This window comes from Hipposideros armiger, unplaced genomic scaffold (assembly GCF_001890085.2).
Source record: "Hipposideros armiger isolate ML-2016 unplaced genomic scaffold, ASM189008v1 scaffold_42, whole genome shotgun sequence".
NCBI lineage: Eukaryota > Metazoa > Chordata > Mammalia > Chiroptera > Hipposideridae > Hipposideros > Hipposideros armiger.
Window position 1 is genome coordinate 1971644 of NW_017731392.1, and position 10781 is coordinate 1982424.

A 10781-nucleotide genomic window follows, 5' to 3' on the forward strand; every position below is an offset into this window, starting at 1 on the left:
CTTAACCAACATGCCCCTCAGCTGGTCCTGATGCTTTAATTTTTAAACATATAATCATACTTACTTTTAAGTCTTTATATTCAAAAATTTCCAATCTACAGAGAAGCTGAAACTACTACAATGAACACCTGTATAGTCTTCACTTAAATTCACTAATGAATTAATTTTCTAATTTGGTTTATTTCCCTCTTTATATATATATACATATGTGTATATGTATATATGTGTGTGTGTATGTTGCACTATTTGAAAGTAAGTTGCAGAGATAATGAGCTTTCACCCCTAAATACATTTGCCTGCACCTCCTAAGCATAAAAACATTTACCCATACCAATCACTACTAACACAATAATGTCATCTAACATACAATTTGTATTCAATTTTGCTTATTATCTCCCCAAATGTCTTTTGTAGCTTTTCTTTTTAAATCCAGAATCCAATCAATTTGGGTGATACTATGAGATCTTGTGAAAATCCTTATCCTCAACAATATTTTACTCAGTGGTTTTGTAGTTCAATGATGATTCTTTCTTGAATGAATTATTACGTTTTCCAATTTTATCAATCTTTCTACATTTGTTAGCTGGCATTCTTCCAGCATTACCATCCACCATCCCTTTCTCCTCTGAATAAAACCATGGATAGAGATACCATGAACTGTTATAGTCAATGTGTTACAATCCATAATGTGTTTTTGATGCTTAAATCACCTCAAATTTGGCCAATGGACAACCCTTCAAGGCAGTTCCTGTTTTCTTCCCATGGTTTCTGGCACAAGATGCTTCTTGTGTTTTTCCTGCCCCAAACCTAGAATCAGCCACTTCTTCAGGAACCTGCTTTTATTGTGAATAGGTCACACATCCACATGGTTCAAGTCTCCAAATACAAAGTATACAGTACATTCTCCTTCCAACTTCACCTCTCTCTTCATAGATAGTCAGTTATTAGTTTTCTGTATATCCTTCCAGAGATAGTTTATATAATAGAGCAAAAGCACAGATAAATATTTATATCCTCTCCCAACGTTTTAACTCCAATGATAGCATATTACACTCAGTTTGTCTGTACTTGTAGCTCTTGTCTATCCTCAGATTCTGAAAGATGCCTATGACTCCACCCCAGAAAGATTAGGAAACTTTAGGCTAAGTCTTAAATGTTTCAGACGAGAAAAGTTCAAGGAGGGACTTGACCAAAGTTGTACTAGCAACACTCACAAACTATTTCCTGGACTTGGAATATTCGTCCCTCTTTAAGCTCTTTGACAACTGCTCATTTTTCAAATATCACTTCCTCGGGCTTCCCTTTCCTTAACACGTACCCTCTCCCTACTAGGTGATGTCCCCTTGTTATAAGGTTTCAGGTCATTATGTACTCCTTCCTAGCACACACATAAGTCACTATATTAAAATGTATTTCCTGTCTCAGAGAGGACAGGAACTACATCTGTCTTGTTCACTGCTGGCACACAGTAGTTGCTCAACAAAGATGTGCGGAGTGAAACTCGAACTCGGGCCATCTGGCTTGGAGTCTACTCTCCTTCCTAATGCGGTCCTGCTGCAGTCGGGGAAATAGTTCCAAGATGTAAATTTTTAAAATCTCTATAGAAAAAGCCGGGAAGTCTTTTCATTTCCACGATTAATGGAGGACCTTAGCTGAAACCGCTCACCGCGAGGTGTGACGACCGCAGGAGGGCGTCAATCAAGAAAATGCCCCCTTGCCCCGCAGGCGAGTGGAGCTGCACAGAGCCGAGGCCACACGGGGTAGCGTCAGAGTTTCAATAGAAAACACGTGCAAAACGGGAACGCGGGGCTGCGCACAACTGCGACCCCCAGGACCCGGGGACAGGAGACATGCAGCAGCCCCCTTTGGGTCGGAGAAGACTGGTCAGTTTCTCCTCCTGGAGCCATAGGACCCAGGCCTTCCCTTGGTTCCTGCCCGAAGAGGCTTCTTTCAGCCAGCGTCCCCAGGGAAGTGGCTAAGATCGGGGGCTCACAAATGAATGGGGATGGAGCGGCTAACAGTCCAGAGCACTTTAAGTCTAGTCGTCCTTACCCCACTGGAACGCAGCTAAGGGCCGCGGGTCTCGCTCCTTGGAGCTGCCCCACGACCCCAAGGCACTCGAGACCTCTCCCGCTACGAACTCCGGAGACGCCCGGGGCAACAGTCAGTGCCACCTTTACTTCAGGGAGCGCGCCAACCAGGAAGGGTACTCTCAGGCCTGCGAAGGTGCGGCCCTGACAGTGGCCTCGATGCCTGCCGTGCCGAGTGCAGCTACCCCTTGCTTGGGACCGGCTGCCGCCACTCTGGGCCCCGTCCTGGATCAGTGCCCCCCGAGTTTCGACAGAAATGCCTCTCGGCTGGAGCTAGGACTGCTTGAGTCCGTGTTCCCGGCAGCTGCTTTCTTCTCGTCACCCCCGACGAACGCGCCCTGGGCTTCCTTCGAGGGCGTCCAAACCGGGGTGCCGGGAGCCCCGACCGACGGCGTCAGCTGGGTACCAGGACGCAGGGTCCTCGGAGGCTGGGAGCTAGCGCGTCCGGGAGGCGGGGAGGTAGGCCGGCGGGGGCGGGCCAAAGGTGGGGGCGGGAGGCGGCTCCCGGGGCTCCGCGCCATTGGCCGCAGGGCCCGGCGGCAGGAAGGGGCCAGAGAGCGCGGCCCCACCCCGCGGCCGGCAGAGCCTATCGCCGGGAGCGCGGAGCGCGGATAAATGTAGCGCCGTAGCGCGGGCCGGGCGCTCTCCGAGGGACCGGAGCGCAGCGGAGCCATGCAGTACCCGCACCCCGGCCCGGCGGCGGCGGGCGCCGTGGGGGTGCCGCTGTACGCGCCCACGCCGCTGCTGCAGCCCGCGCACCCGACGCCGTTCTACATCGAGGACATCCTGGGCCGCGGGCCCGCCGCGCCCACCCCTACCCCCACGCTGCCGTCCCCCAACTCCTCCTTCACCAGCCTCGTGTCCTCCTACCGGACCCCGGTGTACGAACCGACGCCGATCCACCCCGCTTTCTCGCACCACTCCGCCGCCGCGTTGGCCGCAGCCTATGGACCCAGTGGCTTCGGGGGCCCCCTGTACCCCTTCCCGCGGACGGTGAACGACTACACGCACGCCCTGCTCCGCCACGACCCTCTGGGTAAGGCGGCCGGGGTCATGGCGGGGCCGGGCCGAGGCAGCGGCGAGGAAGGCGCCACCCGGCAGGTGGCAGCGCCCAGGAGGCGGAGGGGGAGGAGAGGGAGGTAATAGAAAGTTGTGGGAAAAGCGATTGAAAAGCTGTTCTCGGGCGCGCGCTTGGACGGGAGGCGCGGGCCCCGGCAGTGTCGGCTGGGCTGACCGCACCATGACTCAGATTGGTTTTCCTGCACCTTGCAGTCGTCGGGGCTCGAGGACCCGCGGGAGACCTCGGGCGCTGCCGCCGGGGCTGGCTGCCGAAGGCAGTCATGGGGCGCGCGTGTCGCCCTGGGTGAGGTCCCCTTAGCCGGAGGGACAAGAAAGGGAGTGCCAAGGCGCCCCGGGCCGGCCCCTGCCGGGCAAGGATAGCTGCGGGGCCCGGGTGGTTACGGGGCTGGACCTGGTTCAACAAGCTTGTGTAGTGAAAGAGCCTGACCCTTTCCGTTCATACAGGAAATCTTGAGTTCTCGATAGGAGTAAATCTGGTTTCAGAAGCTGTTAAGTGTTTTCCTGGCTGCGTGAAGCAGACCCTTCCCCCGGAGTAGTGCACGCTGCTGATTATTTTATCGACATCCTCAATACAGACATATTCAGGAAACACTCGACTTCTGATAGCCGGGATCCGTTTTTCTGATATTGTTCATTTCCTCTGTGTGGGATGTGACTTTATGGCAGCTAAAATAACCAGTTGCTTCCTTTTTTTTTTTTTTCGAGGCTGTTTTGCACCAGTCTGAAGCCTGACGTAAGCAAAATCTCGAAAAAAAAAAAAGAAAAAAACAATGCCAGCTTTCAAAGCGTTTAGGCGCAGGCCTCTAGACCCACGGACGGACGGACTGTCGGACACGTAATTGGAGTAGAAAGGGCTGCGCGGACATTGGACATACAGAATTTGCTGGGCTTGACACCCCCACCCCCCACCGCAATGTGCGGCCTAAGGCATAAGGCACCGGTGATCCGCGCTCCGGGTGGCCCTTGGCGCCTCCGGCACCTGAAGCCCCGGGGTAAATAAGGAAACGGGGCTTCTTGCATTGGGCCACCAGGGTTTTAAATATACTCGTTGTTATTGGCAGCTTTTGTAGAGACCCTGAAGACAATACTATTTTAATTAATTGACATTTTAATGTCATGATGGTATGGCTCAGTCTTCCAACCTTCCTTTCTCATTGTTAGATTGAGGGGGTGGATTATATTTTAGTTTTTTGTGTTTTTTTGAAGTTATATTTTTGATTCCAGCCTTGAGGGTTTGGTGCTGCGGCCCTGGCATGACCCTGCTGGCTTGCTGAGGCCGGAGGAGGACCCTCAACCGGGCCGGGCCTACGGGCGAACGTTTTCACTGAGCGCGCTCTGGGTTTCCTTGGGTTACTGCTGGGACTGCGCAGGAGGAAGCAAAGGGTTTTTCGAGATAGACCAACAGGAAACACATTGACGGAAATGTTGCCATAGCCCACGGGGTGGCTTTAACTGGCCGCCCCCGCGGGCTGGGTGTGAAATCAGAGGAGGCCGCGGCGCCCTCGAGCCAGGATTGGAAGCTCCGCGCGCGGCCTAACGTCCAGAGCCCAGGCTCAAGGGACTCCTGCGCAGCCTGGATCGTAGACCCCCGGGCCGGTTCCTGCCGCCGGCCAGAGGCTCCAAACACCTTGGGCAGTGTAACAGCCCGGCTGCCTTCCCAACATACACTCTCAGAGTATTTGGAAAGTGCTGTTCACCATGGGAGAGGACCTAGAGTTGCAAAAAGTTGTGGATAAATTCTAGAACGACTGGTTAAAGAGGGTCTTGGTATTTTAAGCTCAACCTATAATGGATGTTCTTTTGGGGATAAAAATAAAAAGATTTGTATGTTGGTATCTAGCTGTGGGTGTGATGGGTGTGTGTGTGTGTGTGTGTGTGTGTGTGTGTGTGTGTGTGTTTATCCAAGCGTGGTCTATGTGCATATGCAGTGACTTTGGGTGTTTCTGGGTATGTATGTGTATTGGTGGCAGTGTGTTGGGTACTTGTGTCGGTGAGTGTATATGAGAGTGCCCGGTTGGAGTGTCCTCCTGCGTCCCCTATTCCCGTTGTCACCCCCAGAGCCACGTAGATCTAGGGTCGGCCAGGCTGCTCCAGAGCCATCACTGATCACCGTTCTTGCCGCAGGCAAACCCTTGCTCTGGAGCCCGTTCTTGCAGAGGCCTCTGCATAAAAGGAAAGGTGGCCAGGTGAGGTTCTCCAACGACCAGACTATAGAGCTGGAGAAGAAGTTCGAGACCCAGAAATACCTCTCCCCGCCAGAGAGGAAGCGTCTGGCCAAGATGCTACAGCTTAGCGAGAGACAGGTGAGTGCGGGGGTCTCAGAGCGGAAGAGAGACGAGGAGCCACCGATAACTTTGGCGTGGCGCACCGCGCTATCCAACTCCTGGAGCGCTGGTTTGCTTGACCACCCGGGATGTGGTTCGCCCCTCCTCCCTAGGCCCCCGGGATCTGCCTCGCGCCTCCTCCCCAGGTCTCTCGGGATTCTGGGCCGATGGCAAGTTTTCTTTCTTTTTTCCTGTAGGTCAAAACCTGGTTTCAGAATCGTCGAGCTAAATGGCGAAGACTAAAACAGGTATCCACATGGAAATAAAATCACAGTATCCACTGTTTCTATGGAAATACATATTTTTATCATGTTATCTCAATGCGAGGCCTGTTATAGGTTGTATGCAAAAGTCATTTGAGAGACTATTTAACCTCTTCACCTTGATTAAAAAGGCAAATAGTTTTGCTGAAATTCAGGATGAGTTGCTCAGGTGGCAGTAATGCTAAAAGCACCTAATGCAGTTCCTATATCAATTATGCTTGGGTTTTCACACACTGGCTAGTAAAACTCCTGGCTAATTGTTTTATAAACCCCATATGTTGTTTATCTAATTAACGCAGGAAAGATAAAGTAATTGACAGTAAATGACTTAAGCAGTTATCTTTGGGAGAAAATTGTTTCTTTTATTTACACAGCCATAATAAAACCAGGCAGAGCTCAAGGGTAAATATAAGGAAATAAACACCTTTAAGTTTTGTTTGCACTGTTTTTTAGAAGAATTAAATATCAAAGACTTTAACAGTTATTTTCCATCTAATGCAAGCTCTTAAAATGAATATAGAAACATATAAGGGAATATCCAAGCCTGTTTGGAAAGTGTATAAACTTTCTAACAGTCTTTCTTCCAGTGACCTTGTTACGCAATATGTGATAAAAAGTAAAGGCTAATTCAGTTTTAAAAGACGCTTTATTGACTTAAAGCTAAAGATTTGTTTTTGATGTCCTAATCTGGATATCTTCTCCAAATTTAGCTGACAATTGATGAATTGTTCATTTGCCAGTATATGTACAGTTTATAGTAAGTAAAATATTTTTGAAACAATATGAGTGGGGAAATTGAAACCAGTGTGCATTTTTAAATTTAGTGATCATAAAACTTGTTCATTAAAAACAAGATGGTGTCATAAAGAACATTTTGAAGCAGGAAATAAAATTTCCATGATTTCATTATTGTAACAGGACTTAAAATTTTTCAGGTTCCCTCTCAAATTTCTGAACTTGTGCATATTACCTGTTACATAGTTGCAAGCCTGGTGAATCTATTATTCTATAATGCTTTAAAAAAGAAATCCTAGAAGTATATCATGGTATTTCTAAATAGTGTTTATGTCCGTTTTAGACAAACACAGGATTAAAAATTCACTAACTCATTTAGTTCTTGGTCAAAACCATTACTGCAGTTTACCAGGGACTTTTAAAGTAGTGGTTTCTATATAATATGGGACTATTTCCCAGAAATTTACTGTGGATTTTAAGTAAGTTTTACTTGTTTCCCTTTTTAGTTGGCAACATTCTTCCAGCTCTGCATTTATTTCTTTGCCCTGATTTTGTAACCTGCTACACATATTTATGGGTTTATGTGTTTATAAACTTATTTCAGAAAATGTGTGAAAAAGAATTCAATCTAATAATTTTGAAAGTTGACTGTTACTAATTAGCAGTCACATTTTTAAAATGTCTCCAAGGCCCTGTTAATTGGCATGGTTTAAATATTTGAAGAATGAAGATAGTGTGTATCTGCAGTGATCTGATTTGTTTTCCCCCCTAAACTTTTAAGAATCTTGAGATCATGTGTTTCGGCTGGAGTTAAGTGTTCATTTGACATAATACATTTACAGTTAAATTTGTGATTGGTTGTTCTAACTTGGCAACAGTATAATCTTTCTCTGATATGACAAGAACTTTACTTCTTCCAAAGTGAGAAAGAATATGTATTTTCTGGATAAAAAGATTTTAGCAGAGAGCAGTTGATGAATTGAAAATTAAAAAGATGGTGAAAAGACATTTTGATTTGTGTCTCACCCTTGCCATATTTCATGATCCTGTCCATCTTCATCCTCCATTCAGGAGAACCCTCAAAGCAATAAAAAAGAAGAACTGGAAAGTTTGGACAATCCCTGCGACCAGAGGCAAGACTTGCCCAGTGAACAGAATAAAGGTGCTTTGGATAGCTCTCAATGTTCGCCTTCCCCTGCCTCTCAGGAAGATCTTGAATCAGAGATTTCAGAGGATTCTGATCAGGAAGTAGACATTGAGGGCGATAAAGGCTATTTTAATGCTGGATGATGACTCCTGACATTGGCACGTTCAGAAAACTGGAGTTGGGGATAATATTTGCTACCAAAAATTTCCATAAGGAGAACTGGAAAACTATATGAGAAATGGAATCAATTTTCTGGTATTCCGGAAACCAGACATATTTGGTGCACTGGTTAAATAACAAACTCACATTTAAACCTTAATTTCAACTGAAAAAATGGTTTATATGTTGATTTTAGGTTGTATGATAAAGGGACTCTTCACTGATTAAATTCACCCCCTTTTTAAAATAAATTGTGTTTTTCTATTTATAAAAAATAATTTTGAACTTTTGTGTTAAAATTTTAAGTTATAACTTGAAAGATCTTAATAGGGTCTTCTTGAATAAGTTTTCTATAATTTGTAGCTTCATCTCACTTATTGGAAAAGCAAAGGGCACGCCAAATGCAGAGGTATGACTTGGAAAGGGGTTCACATTTCAGGCAGTCTTGGAATATTTTGAAGGGAAATATTCTTGACTTTTATATTACATTCTTATACTGCAGCTTTAAATCCAAAAGCAGCTCAGAATTCATGTCTCTAGGATGTGTGTGTGCTTTTTGTCAGAGAGATAATAATAATCTTAAATGCTTGTTTTGTACTATCACGTAGTACCTGTTTGACTAAGGTGTTACGGATAGTACTGTCCAAGCAGATAAACTGACTTGGTGATGACTAAAAATAATCACACGTAAACTAGAAGTAGCAAGTTAATTAAATGTAAGTAGATTGTAGATATTGTGTTTTATATCAAACTGTTTATATGTGTATATATATAATTGTTCACTGTAAAAAAACATTGCCAAGATTTTTTTTTTTTAATGAGTAACTTGCCTATAAAATAAATTCACGGACTTCTTTAGATCTCTCATGCTTTGCTTAAAACAAACCCACACCTCTCACAGCGCTGCCTCCGGATGCCCGGCGTGGTGCTGGGCGCCGGCGGGTCGGCGCTGGAGCCTCAGGTAGTGCGTCTCCTCTCCCTGGGGCTCCTGCAGCCCTGAGCGTCCCGGGAGCGCGGTTCTGGTCCGCGGCAGGTGGCAGGTGGGTGGGCACCTGGAAGGTAGGTTTGGACCTTTCCCTGGGTGTGCGCCTGGGGCAGCGGGGAAAGTTCCGGCCCGCAGACCCCGAGCTCCGCAGGTCGAAGCTCCGGTCGCGCCAGGCGGCTGGAAGAGCCCCATCGATTCGCCTGGCTCGCCAGCCTGGCCCTGCGGCGCTGTCCTTGACCGGCGTGAGTCAACACTGCGTCAGTTGAGCCTGGGGGTTGGGGGTGGGGGGGGTCTGCTAAGCGGGTGGGGGCCCCTGGCCGGTAGGAGCGGGAGGCAGTTAACGCAGGGTTCTCACGCCTCTGGGCTTCAGAATCACCGGCAGAGCTTACAAAACTCTTTACCGTCCCAAGCCCCAGAGTTTCTGATTTGGTAGGGCCGGGGTGTGACAGGGAATTTGCATTTCTAACTAGTGCTCAGGTGATGTCAAAGTTGTTGGGAGGGGGAGTATCTTTGTTTTGAGAACCACCGCTGGTCTAAGGTGGAAGCAGCAGAAGCAGGTGGGCCTGCGTTTCTCCCTCCCTCACCTGCTTCCCTCAGGTTACTCCTGATAGAGGCTGGGAGGACTGAGGGAGGAAGAGGGTAGCAGGGCCTATCCAGGGTGGTGGGAGCCAGAGTTTAATGGTTGACAGAGGAAGCAGGGTTGAGGAAGGGGTATTGTGAGATGAGGGAGAATGAAAGTGCTGAGGTCAGGGAGGGTGTGGGGCTGAGAGGAAGGGTGCGCTGAGGTGGACTGAGCTTTCTGGCTGGTATTGTTATCCTGCATCTAGCTGCTTGCCTAGCTGAGCCATCAAGGTCCCTGGCATTCCAGGAAAATAAGAGAAACCTGTGAGGGGAGAGGCCCAGAAATCTCTTCTCTAGCCTGTGCTCCAGGGAGGCCTCCAGTTGTGGAGCTGGGTGCCTCCTCGTTGAGGTCCTGTGAGGGAATGGCTCAGATCCTGGCCTGGCTGACCAGGGCTGTGACTCCCCAGATATGGATGCTCAGGTGAAGATAGAGTGAAAATGTCATTGCTCTTAGGGGTTGTCACATCCTGGCTCCTTAGAGTCCAAGAAGGCCCCTGGAATTGCCTGTGAATTTAGGTTCCTGAGAAAATTAGTACTGGGTCCTTAAACAGAGAGGTGTGTATAGGCCTGGAAGTTTACAGATTTGGGTTGGAGTTTTACAATAGTTCTTGGTCTCAATTCTCTCATCTGTAGAATAAAGATGGTCTAGTTGATCTACATGACCCCTTCCAACCTTCAAATTTCCAGCTTATTCAAGCTCTTTATCATTATTGTTCTCCTTGTTTTTTGTGTCTCCTCAATGTTGGAGCCCAAAGTAGACATCCAGTGGGAGGGTCTCCTTTCCCATCAGGCAGGCTCCAAGCTCTGTGACCCTGCCTGACAGGTTACATCAAGGTTTCAAAGGTCATAATCTGTCTCGTTTGAAAATGGAACTGTCTGCATCAGAGTTTGAAAGAATGGGAGGTTTGTGGGCCTAATATTGAATTAAAGCAATCCTGAAATCACTGTGTGTGTGTTTTGCTCCTGGAGATAACCTCTGGTTAATGTTTATTCTTGAGAATAACTATATCATGACTATCAAGCAGAGAAATGTGGGCTTATGTGTTGATGGACACTAGAAAAGTTGAGGGGTGAAATCTGGTTTTAAAGTAGACAATCCTTGAAACCAGGCTGTTTTCCAACTTAAAGCTATTCCTAACTCTGTTCAAGTTGCTCATATTCTGAATCGGAACATGTCCTTAAGAATCAAGAGCGTGTTAACTGGAGGAAGTACAGTGTTCTCAGGACACAGGTTGGCATTAACTGTTGTCTGAAGTGCCGTGTTGCAGATTGCCAATGAATATTTACAAATTCTTCCTACAATCCAGGCATTTTTCATTTGTTTGTCTTTTGGCTATTTCATGTTGAAGCAGCATGTATGACCTTTACAGCACAACT

General features: G+C 47.4%; 1 protein-coding gene across 1 annotated transcript; it reads left to right on the forward strand.

The window, feature by feature from the left end:
* Window positions 1–2688: 2688 nt before the first annotated feature.
* HHEX (hematopoietically expressed homeobox) lies at window positions 2689–8656 on the forward strand. Its single transcript, XM_019638994.1, has 4 exons — window positions 2689–3126; window positions 5295–5473; window positions 5692–5742; window positions 7564–8656. The coding sequence occupies exons 1-4, from the start codon at window positions 2763–2765 to the stop codon at window positions 7780–7782; spliced, it is 813 nt and encodes a 270-aa protein (XP_019494539.1). The 5' UTR covers window positions 2689–2762; the 3' UTR covers window positions 7783–8656.
* Window positions 8657–10781: the final 2125 nt, after the last annotated feature.

Coding starts and splice junctions, on each gene's coding strand:
- HHEX (XM_019638994.1), top strand. CDS start 2,763: ATGCAGTACCCGCACCCCGGCCCGGCGGCGGCGGGCGCCGTGGGGGTG. Junction 5,474..5,691: donor TACAGCTTAGCGAGAGACAG/GTGAGTGCGGGG, acceptor TTTTTCCTGTAG/GTCAAAACCTGGTTTCAGAA. Junction 5,743..7,563: donor AATGGCGAAGACTAAAACAG/GTATCCACATGG, acceptor TCCTCCATTCAG/GAGAACCCTCAAAGCAATAA.